The sequence below is a fragment of the Natator depressus genome, chromosome 1 (assembly GCF_965152275.1).
Source record: "Natator depressus isolate rNatDep1 chromosome 1, rNatDep2.hap1, whole genome shotgun sequence".
Classification (NCBI taxonomy): Eukaryota; Metazoa; Chordata; order Testudines; family Cheloniidae; genus Natator; species Natator depressus.
The window spans coordinates 224,045,633-224,071,376 of NC_134234.1; the positions used below are offsets into that span (position 1 = coordinate 224,045,633).

A 25,744-nucleotide genomic window follows, 5' to 3' on the forward strand; every position below is an offset into this window, starting at 1 on the left:
TTCTCTCCCTTTACTTTATATAAAGTATACACACTGAAGCCCATATATAAAATATAGGGAGAGAATAACAAAAAACAAAACAATAGACTGCGTGAAATTCTGGATCCACTGAAGGCAATGGCAAAACTCCCATTATTATCAATGGGGTCAGGAAGAGTTCACCCATTATATCCCACTAGTAGCTAAAATCCTGTGCTGTTGCATGGATGTGGCAGTTGGTCCAAGTAATACACCACCTGTGCAGATTCCCTCATACAAGAAGTGAAACCGTTGCATGCAAATTCACTACAGAGTGAAGGTGGGGATTGGTTGCATTACCTCTGATATAACAATGGTCTTGGACTCTTGGCATGGCATAGATACATGCCTTACTGTAGCTGTACACTGCATGGGTATGATTCTTAAAGACAAAATGGTTGAGAACTTAAAACTTGAACAGTAACAGACCATGAAACCCAGTGATGGTTGAACCTGCTGATATTCTAAACAAAAGCTCTCAGCAACACTTGTAGCTGTTTCCATTGCATCACACTAACTCAGACATTCTAGGCAGGATCACAGAGCTTCTCCAGCCCCAGGGCCATGGTGGGATAACAGAGCTCCTCCCTCCCTGCCGCGGCCCCAGGACCAGAGCAACTGGCTCTCCCTCCCCACCGAGACCAAGTACTTGTGGATACATTTATTCAGATGGCTCCATGATGCACAGATTTTTGTTGAAATGATGAGTGCACTGCTGTTTATTTCTATGCATATAATGTATGTGCATATGACTTGTCCCTCCAAAAGCAGTCAAATTTAAATTCCTGCAGACACCCCTGATAATCAGGGGAGTCAGTACAGCAGACTTTCAAGTGAGATATATGAGAGAAGAAATGATGGTGTAGTATAAAGGTTTTTATCAACAGTTATTTTAGTTATCCTGAATCCAACTCTACAGATCTCTAAAGGGAATTTTTCTGTATGCAGATGTCATAGTTTTCAGGTCTGATGTCCCAGTATCTTTTACTGCTTAAAGTAAGTGCTTGGGGTACCATTGTGAAACTGGCAATCTACCCTCTCCTGTAACACAAGTCTGCCATTTCTATATCTGAGGCTCACAAGATTTCAGACCTCAAACCTGTCACTGCTTCAGGACTGAATACTAATCACCCTGCAGCAGTGTAGATTTGGGAGGTGGGGGTGGGTGTAGTTCCTTTCACATATGGGAGAAAGGACAGAACACTTCCCTGGAAGATTGATTGTAAAAAAAAAAATGGTGTCTGTCTGAAGATGACCAGAAGCTTGGAATGGTAGAACTAGTTCCACTGGCGATTACCTCCTTTTTGTCCATTGAGCAAAGTAAATGACAATTTTCATATGGCTCTGCAGTTGTTCAAATGCATAGCATCACCGTCACACACAGTAACTTGTGGTGTCAAATTGTCCACAAATTTGAGGATATTTTCACCCTTCTTTCTTGTTAGGATGCTTATAATCCTGATGCTACAGCAGTGTTGTTGGTTTTTCAGGCATTCTAACCATTTTGCAGCTGCTGCATAACTTTAAAGTTCTTGAATACCTCATTATTTTAGTTCAGACTTTGCCATTTAATCAAGTGCTATGAAGTAACCTCTAAATCATTTTGATGGAAAATGGTCATAAAAAATTTAATAAAGCACAAACTTTATTAGTTTATATCTTCATAAGGCTGGGATATTAATGGATCACACATAACTAGTAATAGTGTCTTCCTTTTCTAACACAGATTTCAGGCACTGCCATGGTTCTTAATACCTTGTCAGGAAAAAACAGAGCACATATTAGAATGAGTGCTGTTTTGTTTCAAGTATTAACAGAGCAGATGTATCTGCAACCTCGCTAATCTTTCATCTTTGTGTATCACTGCAAAATGGCATAATCACACTAGATCATATATGATTACAACAGAATTATTTCAAAGCAAACCTTATCCATCATTTGTAAGGACAGAAGGCAGACAGAATTTTATGTTGTTAGGTAAATTGTGTAATTTTTACTATGACGTCTACTGACTTTTGTTTATTTTTTGTGGTTTCTTCTGCAGACTGGATTTTTGTGGTTTTGTCTATGAAGAATTAGGATTGCGAATAAGAAGCCACAGGAATTAGATTTCTCAGAGTAAGAGTTCATTATAATTTCTATAAGCAGCATCTTGTTTTAGGATATAGAGCAGATATGGCAAAGACAATTATAATTGTGCCCCCCCCCCCCGGTTCCACATGTGAGTAAAGTAACATGCGTGCATAAATGATTGTAGGATCAGGGCCAATACTTGTTAGCATGTGTCACAGGGTGCTCTACTTACTGCAGGACAGCACCTCCCCCTGGTGGTTCTGGGGATTAGCTCTGCAAGGCAGGCACTCCTTCCTGCAGTTGCACTCCATCTCTCTGTAGCCCCTTTCTTGCTCCAGGAGCTGCTGTGGCCTCTTCATGTCTCAGCCCTGTTTCCAGGTCACTCAGCCATGTCCCCTTCCAGGGTAGTCTTTCAAAGTCTCTTGCCACAAAAAGCATCAGGCAGTCTTCACGCCCACTGCCTGGACAAAGTCCCTCCAATAGTGATTCAGGCAGTCTTCCTGTTCACTGCCTGTAACACCACCACTCTGCAATGGTTGGTAGGGGAACCAGGCCCACCTCTACTCTAAGTTCCAATTTAGGACCTATCGTGAACAATTAAGGTCCGCATCAACACCACCTCACTGCTCTCACACCGGACTCCTTCTGACCACGTTCCTTTCCCACTTCCGTATCTCAGGGAGCAGGGACTGCAGGCTTGCTTCCTGCTGCCTTACCACATTATTTCCAGTCTCCTAGCTTTACAGAAGCTCTGCCTGTTCCCTCACAGGTGAGTTTCCTTTTAATTAGCTTCCTCCAGTCTAGCTCTCCCCTCTTTACAGCCTAATTGGTTGATTGGGACCACTTGGCCTAATTCAGCTTTTGCAGTGTGGGGAGCATGCCAGTTAATTTTCAGGACTGAACTATTTCTTCCTGTGTATATGAAGAAGTATTCTAAAAGGATAAATATAAAAAGAGTGTCACTGCTGAGAACATGTGACAAGATCTTCATAGGAAAAATTATACATAAAATAGAAATAACTATACATAAAAAGTAGCATTTTTTCCTCCACCCTACAATTTATTTCCACCATATGAACTCACTTATTTCCCTTGTTGTTTATAATAGCAGATATCAGATATTCCTTCAATATTAGGGGATACAACAACAGATGGGTCTCTAGTGCTTGCTTATACTAAACAAAGCCAAATAATTATAGCAGTGGTCCCCAAACTGTGGAGTGCAGTCCCCGAGGGGGTGCAGAGGAGCATTCGGGGGGGGGGGGTGCAGTGTGGCATGGGCCAGGCCCACTGGGGGGAGGGGAAGGAATGCCACCCATCTCCATCCCAAGTCACAGCTCTGCTCCACCTTCTGCTCTGTCCTCAGGCCAGCTCCGTTCCCAGTCCCAGCTCCATTCTGCCCCCAGCCCAACTTTGCCCTGCCCTCATTCCCTCTCTCCCGCAGGCCAGCTCTGCCTCTACCCACAGCTGCTCCCCCATCCCCAGTTCAGCCCCCAACTCTGCCTTCAGTCCAAGCTTTTCTGTTGAGCCAACTGTGCAGTAATGGTGGGGAGGCGCAGACAAATTCCATTTCTGTTAAGGGAAGGCATAACAGGAAGAGTGTGGGCATCACTGAAATATAGTAATATTTAAACACTAATTTGCAGAGCTAATCATGAATAAACACAACTGAATGCATTCAGTGAAGTGAGCTGTAGCTCACGAAAGCTTATGCTCAAATAAATTTGTTAGTCTCTAAGGTGCCACAAGTACTCCTTTTCTTTTTACGGATACAGACTAACACAGCTGCTACTCTGAAAACTGAATTTTTGTTACTTATCTAGAAGTATATCCTGTACCACACATCAATTTATTCACTTAGTACATTGAAATCTGCTGAATTTACCAGAGAATGGGTTTTGGCATTATCATTCAGACTTTTGTGTTTTACCAGGCAGTTCTCTATTTGCACAGCATCTAACTACTGATGACATAATAGAATGATCTGGTGGTCCCTTCTGGCCTTAAACTCTATGACCCAATGGAATATTGGATTTATTGATGCATAGACATAATGGACCATATTCTGATCAGTTCAAATCAAGGGTCATTCCACTGAAGTCAGTGGAGTTGCACCACTGTAAAATTGGTGAGGGATCAAAATCGGGCCCCATAATTCTATGAAAATGTTATGTCAGGTCCATTTGTTCCCATTAGGCTCACATGGTATTTTCAGTGACGATTTGCCATGCTTCTCAGTACATATTTGCATTTGGTTGGAGCTATAATTTAAACCTCCTTCGGGTACTCACATGAGTACTACTAATGCTAATGGGACTACTTGCATGAGTAATGTGAGCAAAATCTGACTGTTTTATAATATATTTTCATGTTATATTTGGTTGCAGTTACATTTCAGGTGAATGAGACTATATGCTGAACACTGCCTACTACGGTTTGGATCAGGTTCTGGATGTTGAAAATTTAGCATTACACAATCAGAACTTAATGACTCAGTTAGATGTCCCTTTAAAGGAACAAACAAACAGCAGGCTTTGATTTCCTTGAAGTTACAATTAGTTCTGATGAAACTGAAACGCTAAACAACTCCTTCAACTTCTGTAACTTTCAGAGATAAAATGATATTATTACAGGTCTCTCTTCTTGCTTAACATTTTGACCCTTTCACCTAACTAGTGAAATGGCATTTGCAGAAATGTGCTTAATTTCATGATCTTTTTGGATTCCCACGCCTAATACTAATCTTGCCAAGCTAATCCCATGCCAAACATCTTCTAAAAAAGCATCTCAGGCAAAAATGCTTGTTATGAAAACAAGCAAATATGACCCCTACTGTTCTGAGAGTTGACAAGCAGGGAAGGAGCTCAAATATATGTGATTTTTAAGACATCATTTAGATGCTCAGAGGTCCATGGAATGGAACTACAGCGATTAGGCACATAAGTACTTAGACAGATAGCTCAACAGATCTCACCTCTATATATATTTCCATACACGTAGTTGGCCAACTCATATTCACATGAAAGGGAACGCAATTTATACCTTGCCAACTTGCAAAAGGTATTATAGGGGGCAAGCTGGTAATTGAAAAGGCTGGTCTACATACACTTTTTGTACCACTGTAACTTTACTGGTTTGAAACTGGCATAGTTAAAACAGTACAACCGCCTAATGTGGTGTGAAAGGGTCAGGCCAGATGGCTACAAGAGAGTGCTTTGTTTTTTTTTATTTGCATAACACACTTACAAAACAAAACAGCAGCATATGCAATGTGTAACACAGCAACCAATCACAGTTGTTTTCTCATTAACTTCAGGGACGGGAAGAGTTCAAGCTTGCCTGGGCCCACAGCGGGGGGCTTCCTCGACTCTTGTGGTCTTCCACCCTTCCAAGTTACCTGGTGGCCCAGAGTGAGGGGGCTTCATCGACTCTCAAAGTCTGCCACCCCCTTGAGTTACCTGGCGCCATGCCCGAGTGTCACCAAACAATTCCCTCCTCTGAAAGCACCCAACAAAAGGGGCAGGCTGTGGGGCGGACAACCCAGGGGGGCACGTGCACCCACGTGTGAAAGGACCCCTCTAAGGTGGTGGTGTCCGCAGCAGCAATGGCTGGGGCTGGGGTCCCTTACTCTCTCCCCCAATCAAAGGGTCAAAACAAAGGAAGCCGGATGGGGACACCGAGCAGAGAGCCTCGAACAGCGCCCACCACTCTTCAAAAGCATCAAGGGAGTCGGTGGACGCTGCCCAGAGGAACTCCGCCCGGATACGTGAACGGACCAAGGATCGGAAAACGGCCCCACAGTCACAGGAAACTCCATTGGCCAACCTCCTCTCTCTGGTTTTACAGATGGCCGTTTTAGCCAGGGCCAGGAGGAGGTTAACTAGGAGATCCCGCGACTTTGTGAGGCCACGCATGGGGAGTGCATAAATAAAAAGGTGACGGGAAAAATGCAACCAAAAACATAATAAAAGATTTGTGAGGAGCCGGAACAGGGGCTGCAGCCTGGCGCACTCCAAATATACGTGCGCCAGGGTTTCCCTCACACCGCAAAAGGGACCGGTATCTGGGATGGGGTTGAACCGCGCCAAGTACGTGCCCGTGCTCACAGCTCCGTGAAGGAGCCGCCAACTGATGTCCCCGACGGGCCTCGGAACCAAGGTGGAATATAGGCTGGCCCACCGGGGCTGCTCACCCTCCAAAGGTGGCAGAAGGTCTCGCCACTTTGCGTCGGGGCGGGACACTAGGGTGAGGGCATGAAGGGTGTGGAGCATGAGCATGTATAGATGTTTCCTTGGCGTGGTTTGGAAGCATACCGGTTGCAGTTCATGCAGCCAGCTCGCCGTAAAGGGGTGAGGGGGGGTCGATTGGGTCTATGGGGCAGGGGTCCAATTAAAAGGTCCGGCGGGCCTGGGGTAGAGGGTGGGCGGGGTGTGCCCTCGAGCAGGACCCGACCGAGGTAAACTCTAGCAGTGGGCGGCAAAGCGGCCTTCACCTCCTGAAGTACGCGCCGGGGGGTACGAGGTCTGGAGAGCCCAATGCGCTGAGCGAGCATCAGGGAATCCAGCCAGTCTCCCCGGTCGTAGTCCAGGAGGTCTCTGACTCTCATGACTTCTGCCAGGATCAAGCTCTGGCACACCGTGCGGGACTCCGCCGCCTGCACACGAAGTTGGGGGTTGTGTAGCAGGGGCTCCGTGAGGAGATCTGCCCCCACGATGGCCGCCACGGACCTGGTGGTTGAAAACAGTTTCCAGGTCCGGAGGAGGTCCTGGTAGAAATCCGGCAGCCCGGAGAGGTCTCGCGGAAAACCTCTCGGAGAAAGATAAAAGAGCTGCCGGTCATATCGGAGCCCATGGAAGCGGCGTAGGAAGGCGTGCGCCAATATGCTCCACGTCGAACTACCTGCACTATAAAGGAGCCTCTGCAGGGCCTGGAGGCGGAAAACGCGGACCTGAGTGTACAGACACTTCAGGCCCTGCCCTCCTTCCTTCAGGGGCAAATGAAGAACTCCAACAGGGGCCCAGTGCAATCCTGACCAAAAGAACTCCAGAATCAATCTCCGGAGGTGGGACAGGAAACCCGGGGCTGGGACCAGGGTGTTGAGCCGGTACCAGAGCGTGGACAGGACTAGTTGATTAAGCACCAGCGCTTTCCCACGAAGGGAGAGACATCGGAGTAGTCCCGTCCATTTCTGGAGCCGCTCTATCACTCCGCCCTCTAAATTTTCCCAGTTCTCCGGCGGAGAGGGATGTGTGGCAGAAAGGTAAACGCCGAGGTAGAGCAGCGGACCAGCGCTCCACCGAATCATCTGAAGCGCGGGTGGGAGGGAGCTTGCCTGCTGCCAGTCTCCTACCACCAAGCCAGAGCTCTTGACCCGGTTGACCCGGGCAGAGGAGGCTGCCAAATAGATGGCCTGGCAAGCCTCCACCCGCGCCAAGTAGCCAGAGTCCTGGACCACGAGGAGCACATCATCAGCGTACGCCGACAGGACCAGCCACAGCTCCGGCTCCCGCAGCACCAACCCTGTCAACCTCCCGCGGAGGAGGCAGAGGAAGGGCTCGATCGCCAGAGCGTACAGCTGGCCCGAGAGGGGGCACCCCTGCTGTACTCCTCGCCCGAAGCTGACCGGTTCGGTCAGGGTCCAGTTGAGCTTAACCAGACACTCTGCGGAAGCGTACAGCACCCGGAGAAAACCCACAAACTGGGGTCCGAAGCCAAATGCCCACAGAGTGCTCAGGAGGTACCCTGTGGTCCACCCTATTGAACGCCTTCTCCTGATCTAGGGACAGGAGGGCGAACGACAGACCGATTCTACACCCAAGTTCCAAAAGGTCCCGAACCAGAAATAGGTTATCAAAGATACTGCGGTCCTGGACGGTGTAGGTCTGGTCTGGGTGGATCACGTCCGCCAGCACAGACCCTAGCCGCAGCGAAATTGCTTTCGCTACGATTTTGTAGTCCATGCTGAGGAGCGACATGGGACGCCAATTTCGTAAATCGCAGAGGTCCCCCTTCTTTGGCAATAGGGCGAGCACAGCTCGCCTGCACGAAAGAGGGAGGACCCCCTCTGCAGAGACTTGGCCCAGACGGTGACTAGGTCTGGGCCGAGGACGTCCCAAAATATGTGGTAGAACTCCACGGTCAGCCCGTCCATGCCTGGAGACTTATTAGTGGGCATACAACGGAGGGCTTCCGAGAACTTGGCCAGAGTGAGAGGCAACTCTAGCCGGTCTCGGTCGCTCGCGCTGACTGTAGGGAGCTCCTCCCAAAGCACTCTGCAAGCACTAGGGTCAGTCAGATCCGGGGAGAAAAGACTTGCGTAGAAGGCTCGGGCCCTCCTGCACATCTCTGCCGGTTCTGTGAGGGGGGTGTCGTCTTCTGCCAGGAAGCAGGTGACATGTTTCTTGGCCACCCTCGTTTTCTCTAGGGCATAGAAGAAGCGGGAGCCGCGATCCATCTCCCGAAGGAGGCGAATGCGGGATCGAACAAAGGCGCCCCGGGCCCAATGGTCCTTGAGGGCCCGGAGCTCCTCCCGCTTCTCCCGGCACGCTCCGCAGAGGAGCGGGTCCTCGGGGCTGGCGGCCAGACGCCTCTCCAGCTCTAAGACCTCCTTTTCCAACTGCTCTATCGCCGCATTTCTCCGTCGGCTGGTGCCCCAGGTGTAGTCGCGGCAGAAAAGCCTGGCGCGCACCTTCCCCAGGTCCCACCATCACCACGCCGAGGGAAAGGCACGCCGCTGCCCTCACCAGGCCAGCCAGAATTCCCGGAAAGACGTCACGAAGCCCTCATACTCCAACAGGCTGTTGTTAAAATGCCAATAGGCCGGCCCCGGCCTCTCCGCACAGAGGGAGGCTGTCACGGTGGCTAGGTGATGGTCACAAAATGGGGCCAGCCAAATGCTGGAGGAGTGGGCTCGTGAGAGATGGAAGCGTGATAAATAAATGCGGTCCTACCGGGAGTGGCTCGACCGATGGGCTTCCACGCGGACAAAGGTGAATGTGGAAGTGTCATCCGGGTGGTGGTCACGCCAGATGTCCACTAGGTAGTGATGTTCAACTATCTCCCGGAGGGTGTCCGCAGCGGCCGGGCTCTGCTCGGTCCCCGAGCAGTCTCGCTCCTCGAGGGTGGTATTAAAATCCCCTCCCAGGACCAGGCACTCATGAGAATTTAAGGTGCCGAGGAAGGCAGACGCCTGCTGATAGAATTGCAGCTGCTCCGGGCCCCGATGTCGGGGCATAGACGTTGACGAGGTTAACGAGCCCCTCTATACAGACCCGGAGATGCAGCAGGCGACCCGGCAAGGCCTCGGCGACCCCTAGCACCTCGGGCCGTAGGTTGGGGGAGAACAGGGTCACCACTCCAGCCTGCCGAACCGTGGAATGGCTAAAGTAGACCCTGTCCCCTCACCCCAGTCGCCAGCTGTCTTCGGCGGTCGGATCCGTATGGGTCTCCTGCAGGAAAATCACAGAGTACCCTCCCTCCTGAAGGAAGCACCCTCCCTCCTGAAGCACCTGGGACCTGCAGAGAGCCATCCTACAACCTCGGGTGTTCAACGTTGCGATGGTGAGAGGTGTCATGGGGAGGGCCGGGGGGGATCCTCACTGGCAGGGACGCTTGCATCCCCCAGCAGGCCGCGCAACAGTCCTTGACCCGTCCCGTAGGTGAGTAATTGGTCGCGGAAGATGTGGACCCGCCAGTAGGCCAAGGCATCCTGCTTTCCCGTCCCTTTACCTTCCCCGTCCATTTACCTTCTCCCTTGTGACCCGGAGGATTTGAAAAAAGTCCCCCCATCGCTGGAGAGCAAGCTGTACCTTGTTGCAGGAGCCACGGACATCCTCTAAAAACTTCCACAGTTCTCCTCGCAGCTCATGGGGGGGTGGGGTTACGACTTCCCGGTTGTTCCCCAGCAGGGCCCTTGGTGCAGCCCCGTGGCCCACTAAAATGGGCAAGCAGGGTGCGGACCCCCGACGGGGTGCCTGATGGGCTGGAGCTTTTAGGCCCACCTCAAGCTCTGGGGCGATAGGGGGCGGTAGAGGGAAATAGCAGCCCCTAATGGGTTGGGGCAGGAGAATGCAAAGGCCGCTCCCTGGGGGTCATCAGTTGGAAAAGGGAAGGAGACAACTCCGGGGGCGGCGATAACATTGCAGGAGGTAGACTGGATGGGGTAGGGGCAGGGGCGAGGTTCTGGGTTTTGGGAGGCAAGCAGCTGGATGGTGGCACCTCCTGATCAGGCTCGAGGGTTAAGGGAGGGGAGGGAGCTCCCAGTGACACCGGACACGGGCTCTATGGTGGATTTAGTGGCCACAGCATCAGGAGGTGGATTATCTTCTGATGGGCCCCCGCCCGGGAAGGAAGTCGATTGCTCCACACCAGCGGGGGGGTGCCCCTGGCGACTCATGTCCCAGCCGCTTGGCACCGGCTATCACCTGAGCAGGCTCGGTGGTCACCAGCGGGGTGCCATCAGCGGCCGGGTCGATGAAGGAGTCCAGGGGCTCCTTGGAGGTGGGAGCAGGAGCAGAAGCAGCAGTTACGGGGAGGGAGCATGGGGAAAAGAGGGGTGGAGTGATGTTGCCCAAATCGAGCTTTGCTGGCAAAAAGTCGTCCTCCCCCTGGGCAACCGGGGTCAGATCTAGGGCCTCGATCTCCTCAAACATGGAGGAGAGGACACTTCCCGTCGCCCCGGGGTTCTCCCCGCCGGCACCTGCCACGACGGTTGCCTCGGGGTTCACGGGGGCTTCGGGTAGCGTCAGAACAAGAGGGGCTTCCTCAAGGGTCTCGGAGGGGAGGGTCTCCCGTGGAGGGGAGACACTACCCTCCGGTGCTACCACGTCTTTCCCGGCTGACACCGGTGGATGGGACGCACTCGTGGGCAAAGCGGAAGGTTCGGCATCGGTGCCCCCCTTCCTGGTCTTCTGGGGGGCCTCCGCCTTGGGTAGATGAGGCGGAGCTCGAGCCTTCCGCTTGCCTCACTTCCCCTGGACTAGGGCCCAGCCCTCCATGGCATCATCTGGGGGCTGGTTAGCAGGGGTCGTGTCAGGGGGTAGAGGCGATGGCTCAGGGACTTGGGGGGGAACGGTGGGGCGGCATAAGGGAAGGAGGATTCTCCCTGGGGCAGGCTCTCTCCTATGCCTGGTGGTATATCTGCCACACCCTCCTTCATAGGCCCCGCCAGATTTTCAGCAGCGAGGGTGGGGCTCTCCTGCTCGTCTGGGCGTTGTAGGGGAGGTGCCCCTTCGGTCTGAGCGGGAGAAGTGGTGGTCCGAAGAGGAGCGGGGGCAGGTTTGGGTATTGGGCGGCCAGGAGCGTCGACAATGACGGGGCCGATATCCTACCGGCTCTCGGGGATCCCAGGTGCCCCTCCTTGCTGGGCTAAGGGGCAGTCCTTCTGGACATGCCCTGACGCCTGGCAGAGGTAGCACCGGGCTTCCCCCGTGGAGAAATACACACGGTAATGGGCCCCCTGGTGGGGGACTAGGAAGGATCCCTCGAGCGCCTCTCCGTCACGCGCCGCCGACGGCAGTAGAAGCTGCACTTGCCGGAGGAAGGAAAAGATGTGACAGAGGGTAAGGTCCTTGCAGCCCAACGGGAGAAGGCTGATGACAGAAACAGGTTTCCCCAGGGTGGAAAGGGCGGGTAACAGGGCAGCATTGGGGAGAAAAGGAGGGACAGAGGTCAGGACCAGGCAGACGCCCAGGTCCTCTAACGGCTCTAGGGGGACAAACACCCCCCCACCGCCAGGCCCCTCTCCACCGCCTCCTGGGCGGCAGCCTCCGATGCTAAGAAGAAGACGACCTTCCCATACATTTTGGAGGCCGCCACAATGCCCAAGGGCCCCACCACCCTCGCCAATGCCCGTACATAGGTCTCCAAGTGGGTCGAGGTGGGCACCAGGAGGCATCGAACACCGTGCTTCCTTGTCATGGTGGGGAAGGGGCCCCGGCCGCTGTTGATGGTGGTGGAGGCAGTGGGCGGGAGAGATGACGAGGCGGCAGGCGGGGGGGCTGCCGCCGCCCGGGCATACATCCTGGGGGGTGAGGGAGGGACACCCGCAGAGCTAGTGGAGGGAGTAGTGGGGAAGGACACCGTGGTCGGTGGCGGGGCCGCAGCAGTGGGGGTGGCCCCTGCCACGGAGGGCCTGGTGGTGTTAGCGGGGCCCTTTTCCTTCTTCTTGCCCTGGCCTTTCCCGCCGGCTGGGGGGGCTCCCCTAGAGTCTGGGGAGGCGGTGGGCATGGCAGCGGCAGAGGTCACCCCAGTGCCCTCCATTGCTGATGCCCCAGCGGGGGCGGTGGCAGGTGGTTAACAGGGGTTGGGGTCAGGTAAAAAGGGACAGGCTGTGGGATGGGCAGTTCAGCCGGGGGGGGGGCACATGAACCACCGTACGCTTGTCCACAGAGTCCTGTTTGGTTGGCTGGTGCTTCTGGCCCACACGGTGGAATCAGGGCGAGCAGCTAAGTCCAGAGGCAGATGTTAAACAGCCAGCAATGACGATGGAGGGGGCAGTGAGGAAGATCGTAGTGTGGGGGTTGGGAGGACACAGATGGATCGGGGAGCAGCTCCGTGCCACACCCCCTGTGTCCCTACAAGACACAGTCAAGGCCTCCCCCCACACGAGAGCACAGTTTGAAAGTTACTCAGTCTTGGGCCCCCTCCACGGCGATTTGTAAGTTCCCCGGGCAGTGTTCCTCCGGTAGACGGCTGTTTCTCTTTCTCTCTGTTCCGGGCTTTCTCCACAGCCGCAAAATTCGAGGGATGCCGGAGCAGATGATAAAAGTTCCTCTCGGCTAAATACGGGTCCACAAACAAAGAGCAAGCGGCTGGGTCTAGGAGCTGGGTCCCTCCACTCCCCCCCTCCGGGGAGCGGGTCAGCAGGCCCCCCCCCTCAGGGGGGGGTTTCAGCTGGAGCGGTAGCAGCGTCCGAGGGCAGGCGGGGGGGGTCTAACAGCCGGCCGGCAGCCGGCCAGTACTCTAGCAACAGCAGAGAAAGAAAAAAAACAACAAAAAGAAAAGAAAGGGGGGAGAGTGTCTGGCCTGGTCGGGGGGGAAGCCAAAAGCAGGGGCAAAAAGCAAGGAAAGCCCAGGCCAGAGGGCGGCAGCAGCAGGAGAGCAGGCTAAGTAGGTCCCTTTTCCCTGGGTAAGGTAACAGGGAAAGTTTCAGAACAATCAGGAACTTTCGGGAAACAATTAAGGCAGACAGGCTGATTAGAACACCTGCAGCCAATCAAGAAGCTGCCAGAATCAATTAAGACAGGCAGGCTAATCAGGGCACCTGGGTTTTTAAAAAAGGAGCTCACTTCAGTTTGTGGTGTGTGTGCGCGAGGAGCTGGGAACAAGAGGTGCAAGAAGCTGAGAGTGAGAAGGTGTACTATTGGAAGACTGAGAAGTACAAGCATTACGAGACATCAGGAGGAAGGTCCTGTGGTGAGAATAAAGAAGGTGTTGGGAGGAGGCCATGGGGAAGTAGCCCAGGGAGTTGTAGCTGTCATGCAGCTGTTACAGGAGCCACTGTAGAGAGCAGCAATCCACAGGGCCCTGGGCTGGAACCCAGAGTAGAGGGTTGACCTGGGTTCCCCCCATCTCTCCATCCCACCAACTCCCTACTTGATACCGGAGAAGTTGACTTGGACTGTGGGTTCCACCAGAGGGGAAGGTCTCTTGCCTCTTCCCTGATCCACTAGGTGGCTCAGCGGAGACTGTGGGGATTGTTTTTCCTTTTCCCCAAGCTGGCCAGAGATGAGGCTAACTGAGTGAATGGCAGATTTGAGCCACAAAAATGGCCAAACTGCAGGCTGCTGCGAACCTCTGAGGTAAGCAAATCTGCCAATAAGCGCAGGACTCACCAAGGCAGAGGAGGAACTTAGTCAGAGTGGATACCAATATAGCTTAATCTTGTACATTAAAGGAAATAAACTATGCTGGTATCTGGCATCTTTATACTGGTATTACTACGTTCATAGTAAAGGTTGTACTGATTTAACTATTTCAGTAAAAAAAACCCCCACAAACAATTAGTCAGTATAAAAACTGTATGTAGAGATTAAAGGTCTAAGGTCTGATCCAAAACCCATTGAATTTAGTGAGAATTTTTGCACTGACTCATTGACATCTGCTTTTGTTTTTTTTCTTTTTTGTTAGAGTGAAGGTGTTGCTCCCTTTTCCTCATTACCTCCATAATAAGCACTAACACCATCATGAGATAGTATTGTCTTAATTTGCATGTATATTCTTTTGGGCACATTTATGCTCTTCTTCACCATCTTTACTTGCCTATCTGTATTTATCTATGGATCCACTCTCCTCTTTGGCTCCAAGAATCTTGGCTGACGGGACATTAAACACACTAATGAATGAAATTATAATAAAGTACAAATTTTTGAAGGTGATTTGTAGTGTTTATGAACATTAAAAATGTTTGCAAGGTGGAAAATAATAGAGAGCGCCTCTCCCTGTGGGCCTGTCACCTCAATGGCTGAGCAGTGTTGGCTGCTGGGACCTAGGTCCCTTCCTGTCTCGCTCCCCCCACTATACAGAGAAAGCAAATGGAACTGTGCTGAAGGACTGGAGTCAAGATGGCAGCAGAAGGCTTCACCCTGTGAGTATTAACATCCCCCACCTCCCCACCAGACAAAGCCCGCTACTGACCCCACCAGCCCTTCAGTGCGGCCCTGTCTGCTTCCCGTGAGAAAAATTCTTAGGTCCTGAAAGCCCAAATTTGGGTGAAAAAAATTGGCAAAACCCAAATACTGGCTTTTTTTCAATAAGCTGGGATTTTTGCTGGGAGGGAAATAAGTAAATACCGATAATGAAGAGTGTAAAGTTTGAGAAATAATCATAGCCCTCAGTTCCACAGAAATCTGAGCTGAATACACTACTTCATCAGAGTGAGTAACAGCACAATCATCATAAATATAGAGAAAGTTTAGGAACATGCAGAAAAAACAAATTGGTGCGGGGGGGGGGAGGGCGGGAAAATGTATAGTTCTTGAAAATTAAAAAAGTAAAATTGCTGGATGGATTTCACAAATCTGAAACAGACAGCAAAGGACATCAATGTACTAAGGAGATGAGGGAGCAAATGGACTCGGCAGAGAGAAATCATTATGAGTTGGGATTTCAGACAGTGGGCCAAATTCTGCTTCCATTAACTTTTCCATGGGTCTAGTTTAAATTGCCTTAGATCCTTGTTTTCTCTCCCTCCGTACAAAGCAAGATCCAGTGTTAATTTCTCTTCAGAAGAGGAAAAGAAAGATTATAATAAAATAATTATCTATCTAGTATTCAAAAATTACCCTAGACTGAACCCTCCACATAGGCCAGAGGTGGGCAAACTACTGCCCGCAGACCACATCTGGCCCATGGGACCATCCTGCCTGGCCCTTGAGCTCCTGGCCGGGGAGGCTAGTCCCCAACCCCTCCCCTGCAGCCACGCCAGCAGAGTGGCTGGCTCTGCCAGGCGAGGGGGCTGTGAGCTCCTGCTGCTCTGAGCTGCATGGTAAGGAGGCAGGGAGCGGGGGTGTTGGATAAGGGACAGGAGGTCCCAGGGTGCAGTCAGGGGACAGGGAACTTGGGGGCGGTTGGATATGGGGTGGAGTCTCAGGAGGCCTGTCAGGGGGCGGGGGTGTGGATAGGGGTCTGGGGGGGCAGTCAGGGGACAGGGACCCGGGGTGCAGGGGTAAGGATAGGGGGTAGGGGCCAGGCTGTTTGGGGAAGCACAGACTTCCCTACCCGGCCCTCCATAGAGTTTCCCACCCTGATGTGGCCCTTAGGCCAAAAAGTTTGCCCACCCCTGACGTAGGCAGACCCAGACCCTTTGTACTATACTTTTGCATATAGAAGCTTCCATGGGCTCTTGGAAAGAAAGGAAGAAACTATACTGCACAGAAGGCACTCCCTAACAGGGATCTGGTTCCCTAGCACGGACTGGCCTGTTGAGACAATCTGATCCGAAGTTTAGAGACAGTTAAAAATGGTGAAGAATAGTGAGTAATAAAATAGTTAATTATTAATAATAGTGTAAACCAGGGTTCTAATGATGAATTTATCTAATTATTAAAGAGACCTCAAATAATACACTATCAAGTCCGTGAGAACCAATCCTTGCAGCCTGGTGACTGTTAGCTTGCACTATATGATTCTAATTTTGCTGATAGCTTGACATATTTTATACAGGAAGTTGTTTACAGTTCTATTTTCATTATTTCCTCTTTTTCACAGACCTCTTATTTTTAGTATGTTTTCTGACATTCCAATAAATTTCCAACTGCATGATAAAACCATCATTTACTGATTATATTTTGCTAATGTAAACATCTGGTACATGTTGTGATTAGTCCAGTACATTGCTAAAAATATTTATCCTTCATTTTTGAGCTAATAATTTCTAGCAAACACTTTGTAAATTTATTTATGATGACCTTCAGTTAGATACATGCAAAATCTATATGTATGATGATTTTTTTTAAAATTAATCACTACATTATTTAACTCAAGCCATCTAAAAATTACCATATAAAGCTGTGATCTGAAGTTCTTGCTTTGTAACCACACATCTTAAGTGGCACAATAGAATCTATACAATAAAAATTACTTGTAACACAATCAAAGCTTTGAAGGCCACCTCTCCCCCTAGGCTTCAGAGCTCAAGCTCCTGTCTGAATTGCAAATTCAAAGTACTGTCTATACAGTTATTTTTAGAGCACTTAGCCCAAGCTTATTGACCCAGGTTGAAAGTCTTGCTCCAAAATGCTGTATAGGCTTACCCCTACTGACATGACCAGTCCCACTGAAGACAAAGCCATGCAGTCTCCCATGCTACTTCTCAGAATCAGAATGTTCATTTTTCTGTTATAGCTTAAAAGGAAACTAGGCCCTGAGATTCTGAACATTGAGATGTACACCCATTTATAGTATCTGAGATCAGGCTAAAGCCCTAGGTTTGAAAACACTTTTAGATCAATAAAAGTCCTTGTAGACACGCTGTTGCAAGAGTTTTTCCCCATGTGATTTTCCTTGGTGGCCATTTATATTTGTGAGAGAACCAGATGCAGCCCTGAGATGATCATTTTGTAGCTGTCTGCTACAAACTGATGAAGTGTCTAAGTATTCTGAGACTGTGTGAGTCAACTAAACTACATGCGTAAGTGCTCAGTGTGTGTAAGGTATAATCCAGACCTTAATTATTGAACTGGAGATATTTAAGGTTGATTATAATTTACATCCACTTTAAGATCCCTTATACAGGCAGAGCAGTGTAAAGAAGCCTTAGTGTACACTAGAATCAGGCTTTTTATCTCTGAGATGCTAATGGCCTGCTACAATTGCTGAAAAATGGCAAATACACCCAACTTCAAAATCTATTTAGTTCTGCTTTTTCCTTGTTTTTTCATTCCACGCAATTATCATGTGCTACTTTCTCAGATAAAAATGGAAAAAAAGAAAACATAACAGAAGCCAGAATACTGACTAGCTGAAAGGAAAAGAGATGTGTGTCATAGCTTTTTGTCAAAGAAGTTGCTAACATTATATTTTTATATTAACTATGTTCTTCTAGCTCTTTGTTTGATACGTTAAGTTTCCAGAGGAGTTCCTGGATGTGCTGTCTGTAATGATTGCTCTGCTGCCATATCTCCAATAAAACCAACCAATTCCTGTACTCTAATAGTGAAGGCTGTCTCACTGTGGCAGACTAGCATTAAAAGTAGGGCTGTTGATTAATTGCGGATAACTCACGTGATTAACTAAAAAAATTGCGATTAATTGCAGTTTTAATTGCACTATACAATAGAATACCGATTGGATACTTATATTTGGATATTTTTCTATTTTTTCAAATATATTAATTTCAATTACAATATAGAATACAAAGTTTACAGTGCTCACTTTATATTTTTATAACATTTGCACTGCAAAAATGATAAATAAATAGTATTTTTCAATTCACCTAATAAAGTACAGTAGTGCAATCTCTTGGTCATGAAAGTTGAATTTACAAATGTAGAATTATGTACAAAAAAATAACTTGCATTCAAAAATTGAACAATGTAAAATTGTAGAGCCTACAAGTCCACTCGGTCCTACTTCTTGTTTAGCCAATCGCTAAGACAAACAAGTTTGTTTAAATATGCAAGAGATAATGCTGCCCGCTTCTTGTTTACAATGTCACCTGAAACTGAGATCATGCATTCGCATGGCACGGTTGTAGTCAGCGTCACAAGACCTTTAGTGCATCTGGCATGTAAATATTCATATGTCCCTTCAATCACTATTCCAGAGGACATGCATCCATGCTGATGATGGGTTCAGCTCGATAATGATCCAAAGCAGTACGGACCACTGTGTGTTCATTTTCATCATCAGAGTCAGATACCACCAGCAGAAGGTTGATTTTCTTTTTTGGTGGTTCAGATTCTGTAGTTTCTGCATAGGAGTGATGCTCTTTTAAGACTTCTGAAAGCATGCTCCACATCTCATCCGTCTCAGATTTTGGAAGGCACTTCACATTCTTAAACTTTGGCCGAGTGCTGTAGCTATTTTTAGAAATCTCACATTCGTACCCTCTTTGTTTTGTCAAATCTGCAGTGAAAGTCTTCTTAAAATGAAGAACATGTGCTGGGTCATCATCTGAAACTGCTATAACATGAAATATATGGCAGAATTCAGGTAAAACAGAGCAGTAGACATACAGTTCTCCTCCAAGGAGTTTAGTCACAAATTTAATTAATGCATTTTTTTAATGAGTGTAATCAGCATGGAAGCATGTCCTTTAGACTGGTGGCTGAAGCATGAAGGGGCATACAAAAGTTTAGCATATCTGGCACATAAATATCTTACAATGCCTGCTACAAAACTGGCATACAAACATCTGTTCTCTTTCAGGTGATATTGTAAACAAGAAGTGGGCAGCATTATCTCTTGCATATTTAAACAAACTTGTTTGTCTTAGCGATTGGCTAAACAAGAAGTAGGACCGAGTGGACTTGTAGGCTCTAAAGTTTTACACTGTTATTTTTGAATGCAAGTTTTTTTTGTACATAATTCTACATTTGTAAATTCAACTTTCATGACCGAGATTGCACTACTGTACTTTTGTTAGGTGAATTGAAAAATACTATTTTTTACAGTGCAAATATTATCAAAAATATAAAGTAAGCACTGTACACTTTGTAATTTAAATCAATACATTTGAAAATGTAGACAACATCCAAAAATATTTAAATAAATGGCATTCTATTATTGTTTAACAGAGTGATTAATCGTGATTAATTTTTTTTGGCAGCCCTATAAAGTGTAAATTAAAATCATCATATGACATACTCTCATTGACGCATGTGAAATATATGCGTGAAAAGCATGTTAGTGAGGAGAACCACACCACTTTATCTCCACATAGGGACTGTGTGCTGAGCAGCTGCACAAGAGTTTCTGCACTCCCCCTGCACTTTGGGAGGAAAGCTTTCTGTGCTAGCCCTGCATATGCCCAGTATGGAAGATTAGGCTGGAAGAGGAGCTGCAGATCTGCATTTACAGAAACCAGTGGTCCCAATATCCTGGCAATGGGGACACAGAGGTTGCAGCAACTCACACCCTGGCCCTGTGTTGGGAGGAAATCATATTAGTCATAAGTATTTTTAAATATGATTTTTTTCCAGTAAATTGGCTTCCAAAATAGTTTATAACATGGTTAACTAGTTTATGCTAGCCAAAGAAGCCAGTGTGGAACCTATTAGTGCTTTCTGGGAAGAGTAACGTTCGAAAATAATTTCAGCTAACATATTTCCCTTCTATTCTAGATAAGGGTGGCCATCTATACCCAGTACATTTTTTGGTGGGGTATGGAGAACAAGCTTGCAGTGCTGCTCCCCTTGCAACATCTGTTTGGCAGCTGATCAGGTGATTTCAATTTCCATTTCTATCAAATCTTTCAACAAGCACAGAAAACACTTAAAAAAACCCCCAACACAGTGACCTTAGTATTTTATTGTTGGAAAAAAACAATGGATATAGTGACTGCACATAACTTTAATTGGGAGTACTAATAAAATTAATTCAATTCTATTTTATATATATAAAAATTATGGATAAATGTGCAGAAACATTTCATTTTTCTTTGCTCTCAACAATAGCAATTACTCCTCCCATACTCCCTCTTGCATTGTAAAATAGAGTATGGTCTCTGAAAAGCATATATGAAGATATCTGACAGTCATGCTGTAATCTCAATATTTCTGTAGCCTGTAAAAGGAAGGTTTCAGTCAAAATATGAACTTCAATGCATAAAAATGAGTAGTGAAAATCTGAAATACAAATTAAAAAAAAAATATATATCACAATGGGCTAAATTCCATTAGGATGGAATCACCCCAGGAATTGATTTGGTCCAACAACGTCTCTAAATTAGCACTCAAATCATTTCAGTGTTATTTGCGGTTATTTTCCTTTTCCTCCTGAGAACAGTTAATTATAAAAAATATCCCCCAAACCAAAAACATGAATTAGCAGCGATCTCTATTTCTCATTAATTACAAGGAATAACAATCATCAGGCTTATGACTTACAAGTATGTGCCATCAGGAAGATATGGGTTTGTTTTAATGCAGAAATATCTTAACTGGAAACTTGGGGAAAAACATAGTAAAGCAGTGAAAGTTAATCAAACTTTAATATTTCTACAAACCTTACATAAATTTATATTTCAGAGAGTGGATGTGTCTCATGTCACCGGCTAGTTGTATTAAACTGTGTGAAATATTGGCCTGTTGGAAAATTTGAATACACCTCCTCCTGAAGATAAATTTTTCTAGAAATAAATCAAATAGAATCAATTAGTAAATGTTTTAAATTTCTGAATATTTTTAAAATAAAACTGAAACACAATCCTGTACAAATATTACACTATAACTACATAGGAGTTATATAATAAATAAAAAAATATAGCTCAATTTTCTCATGACAAATTCTTTTCCCCCCTAAAATCATGTTCCCAAAATGTCACTATGCCAGTGTTGGGAAAACAGTATTAATGTAGCCTGAGAATTCTTTCATATTGTTTTAAGACCAGGAAATTGTCAGGTACAGGAATTTCTTGCATAAAATCTAGGCATGCACTGAAAAATCAAAAAAGAGTTAGACTGGGATTTTGATACTGGCTTGCAGTGATGGGTTTTTTGTTTTTAAAAACATGCTCTTTTTAGTTTCTTTATCCTCGCAGCAAGCATACATATCTGTCCACTGTTAAGCTAGTTTATGACAATACTTGATGGTTCTTTATGGCTGAACTCTGCCATTGGGCCTTATCCTGAGCTGTTGTTGGCATAGCTCTACTGAACTCAATGGAGTCCCATCCTTTTTGACTCCAAGAGAGTGAGCTGAATCAACTAGACACATATATAGTATTTAAGAAAACTTTCATTGTACTTATTACTCTTTTCTGACTATTACAAAAGAGAAGGTAAAGGGGTGACTTGATTACAGTCTAAGTATCTACATGGGGAACAAATATTTAAAAATGGGCTTTCCAATCTAGCAGAGAAAGGTTTAACATTATCCAGTGCATAGGCACCAACTTCTAGTTTTCCCTGGGAATGCTCCACCCCGAGGCCTCGCCTCCACTCAGCCTCCTCTTCCAATGCCTTACCTTCACTTCGTCTCTTCCTGCCCCCGCTCGACCCCCCCCCACGCCCCCCCACCCTTGCCGATCAGGTGTTTGGGAGTGCCCTGATTAGCTCAGCGGGGGCGCTGTCAAACAGCTGTGGCTGGTGGATGCTGAACACCCACTATTTTTTTTTACCCACAGGATTGGCACCTATGATCTAGTGGCTGGAATCGAAGCTACACAAATTCAGACTGGAAATAAGGTGTAAATTTTTTAAGTGACAGTAATTAACCATTGGAACAATTTACCAAGGATTATGGAGGATTCTCCATCACTGGCCATTTTAAAATCAAGATTGGATGTTTTTCTAAAACATACGCTCTAGGAATTATTTTGGGGAAGTTCTATGGCTTGTGTTTTACAGGAGGTCAGACCAGATGATCATAATGGTCCGTTTTGGCCTTGGAATCTATGAATATTTTCCCCACTTTTCTATCTTTTATTCTGCTATGTACAATGAACATAATGTGACACTTACTGACAAGTTCTGCTGAGGTCATAGTGTATTTGAGCCATTATTCCAAATGTGTAACTTAGGAACAGTAACAGGATAGTCTCTTGAAGAGTTTTCTTTTTTTCCTCATACTACAAAATTTAGACACTTGCTCTAAACTTGCGATTTTTTTAAAATGCAATCAATGTCAAAACATCTTATGACAAGTACAGCAGGCTCGCTAAGCAATTTTATAATGCCAAGCTGTTGTCAATGGGAAAGACTTTATCTGATATAGATTAATCCCTCTGGGCACTTACTTTGATTTCTGCTCCTGGGAGAGTTGTGCATTAGTATTATCCAGAGTTCTGCGAAGTTCTCGATTTAGTCGCTGTTGATGCCGCTCAAAAAGAAGTTGTGCTCTGGTGGCCTGTATACGTTGCCTGTCCCACTCTGCATTTCTTTGCCGTTCTTCCTCCTGCAGCCTCTGGAGGAAGAAAAGAAATGTTTGCTTTCTCTTCACAATCACAGATAAAACAATATTTAAATAGTCTTATTAGCAAGTTCACTCATGTGATGAGCTCATTTGTCTTTAATGGGCTTGATTCACCCCTGCTATGACAGAAGGATTCACATTGCACCCTCCTCCACCAGCAGTAGCTGTTGTGCCCTGGGGGAAATTCAGCCCACATGGGGAAGGCAGGCAGTGGTTTCATTATGCTCTCCCCCAGGGCGTTATGCTCAGGGGAAGACAGCTTTTAATGCAGTCAAAGCTCTCTGTAGGAGACCCACTAAAGGATGGTATCTGAGAAGATTCACTAAACTGGTGCAAATCTGGTCAGACTGGCCATGTTCTCTTCATGGCCAGTGCTGTCTACATTTGAGGTTGTGCTGGCAGCTCAGTGTCTCCTTGTAGAAAGGGGGTTGTAGTACTGTGCACTTCCTTCTCCAGGTGGATTTCAGAGTAAATCAAGCCCATTATCTGTTGTCTTGGCATAATTTTTGACTCAAACTTCCTTCTCCAATACACCCTATATTTACAAATGGTCTATCACTACCTCCGATCATATTCCCCTTGCGCATCACAGCTTTGATACCACCTTTTAGACATATTCAGACGAGGCAGCTCTACACTGTGTACATCTGTCAATCAAAATTAAACTGCTTTTGGTGTCTCTGTGAAAAGACATAAGTTGTTCAGGACTGGTGAAACTGTTAAAAAAATAAGTTAAAGATGGACAACTTCTTGTCATATTAACTAGCTCCTTTATGATGAACATTACCACGCTGGTATGAAACACAGCCCCTAGAATTTGAGAGAATTTATCTATTGACAGATTTGTCTCTAAAAAAATTGCACACAGAACACTATATTAAAAGCACATTATTAAGGTTGCAATGTCAAAACTTAGGATATGCCAGAATTAAGATTGCTTTTGAACCTTAACTTGCCCCCTTATTTGAATTAGGATAGTATGCGATTATGTAATTAAAGACCTTTCTTTTCCCCCTGCAGGACCCCTCTTTCATTCAGTACACAAAATGGATAGCGATCACTTAGTGAGCAGCGATTTCAGTATTTTCTCCTCTTTGTTCACTGTATGGCCACATGTCCCACTTACGGCACGCTATTTAAACCCTTCTCTGAAAAGAGAATTATTCATTTTCTCATGGGCTTTCCTCCCTACCCTGCCCATATTCCCCCATCAGTTTACAGTCCCAGACTCCTTGTCCAAAATTCGTAGTTTCTCTCCATCCCCCCAGCTTCTCATCAGATCCAGTGTTCCCCTCCCCTCTCCTGGCTATCAGTCCCAGTCTCAACTGTCTTGCCCAGTCTGTCCCAGTCCCGCCTCCAGTCACAAGTTTACTTTCTCCCACACTCCAGTCCCAATCTCATCAGGTTCCTTGTTCCAATCTACTAATTTCTCTCCCCTTCAGTCTGGTTCTTGTCCTTCCGCATTCTAATTAGACAGCTTCCTACTCCATGCTCCCTTGGTGCCAGCAGGACAGTTATTGAAAGTACAGGAGACACAGACTCCTTGAATTCAATCTAGTGCATGGCCCTACCCTAGCACAGAACATCTGGGAACAGCAATTCCAAGGAGAGGCCAGCCCCTATAGCCCTGGGCTGAAACCTAATCAGGCACAATGTGGGACTGGTGCACAGGGAGTCTGATCAGCACTAGGAGTTGAGGGATGAAGCATGTTCAGTGAGAATGGAATCTTCACAGATTTTAGCTGTGAAACTCTAACAATTCTACTGAGCATGTGCAAACTGAGATTTTTCAAAGGCTTATAACTTGGCCAAATTTGGGTGTATTTTCACAGGAAGAGCAAAAGGAACATCCCTGACACAGAGAATACCCCTGCCAAATTTCAAGTCCCCGATACAAAGCATGGGGGCATGAGAGCTTCTCAAAGAAAATGTTGCCAGAATTTAACATGGCAAAACATTGTATTTTTCACTAGCCTCGTTCTTGGAAATGTCCGGACCATTTTGGATTAACTTTTTCAAACAAATTCATCCTGAAGAAGAGGTGTTGCATGGAAAAATTCAGCCCTATCAGTTGAAGTTTGGTTGTTATAAAGCTATAAGCTACTGAAAACGGGATCTTATAATGGGAAGTGTCAAGCCACCTTAATAATTGGCGGTGCTACCAGCCCTGCCTATGCTACTACTCCAACTAATACAGATAAGCAAATGGGTTTGAATACCAGTTTCTCCAGAACTTGTTGTTGTTGAGTGTAACGTATTGCCTTCAACTGATCCTGGTTCATTCCTTTCCATCGATCAGTAATCACACGATGTCGCCCAAACGAACTGGCTGCTTGTTCTGGGTTTTCAGAAAGCAAGTCTCCTCGAAGGAGGTTGGAAATTTCAGCGACATTATCTTCTTCTTCCTGATGCTTTTCTAGCATTTTTCTTTCTGCAAATTCTAGAGCCTTTAAAAAAAAAAAAAAAAGTGGGTATGGAAGGAGAAAGTGGAGACCATTTTCTTTAAAAAGAAAATACCGATTTCATACTGCAAGAAAGTTAGTGAATCAATCATCCTGTCACTGAATTTTCTTTCCAAACTGCATGTGATTGTCAATAGCATTGTATAAATGCACTATGTTCATGTGGATTAAGAATGCTGAAAATCTGAAGGGATGTCCCCTGATTGCTTTCATAGGTTGGACCAAAAGCAGTTTGGAGAACTAGCTGTATGTTGTAAAACAAAGCCAGAATTATGTCCAAATTAATTCTATGTTTATTCACAAACAGAACAAGCAGTCAAGAATACTCACATGGACTTGTTAGTCAGATGTCAGACATCACATGGAGGAAAACAGACTAAAATTCACAATTCTCAGTTACTAGTTCAAACATCCTAAATACATATTCCAAACAAAAATTATGTGGGTTTCATGATTAAGTACTCAAAAATGAGGAAGTGCCAACATGAAGTTTGCTATGCTCCCCTGTGTGAATGCATTACAATACAGTCTTCAAATACATGATCACATGCTAATACTACAACTATATTCAGATTATATATATGTCCTATGCAAATCACTCAACTCTGGCTACTATC

General features: G+C 46.7%; 1 protein-coding gene across 4 annotated transcripts in view; it reads right to left on the bottom strand.

Moving 5' to 3' along the window:
- Nucleotides 1-20,048: 20,048 nt before the first annotated feature.
- RIBC2 (RIB43A domain with coiled-coils 2) overlaps nucleotides 20,049-25,744 on the bottom strand; it is a 28,860-nt gene continuing 23,164 nt past the window's right edge. For 2 of the 4 annotated variants that reach the window (XM_074949046.1, XM_074949073.1), the window contains 3 exons: nucleotides 24,885-25,112; nucleotides 22,490-22,656; nucleotides 20,049-20,881 (listed from right to left, as the gene is read on the bottom strand). In XM_074949046.1, coding sequence (XP_074805147.1) covers nucleotides 20,800-20,881; nucleotides 22,490-22,656; nucleotides 24,885-25,112 — 477 coding nt within the window. In that variant the 3' untranslated portion in view covers nucleotides 20,049-20,799. The remainder of the gene's footprint in view (nucleotides 20,882-22,489; nucleotides 22,657-24,884; nucleotides 25,113-25,744) is intronic. The other 2 variants (XM_074949064.1, XM_074949055.1) reach the window with 2 other exon arrangements.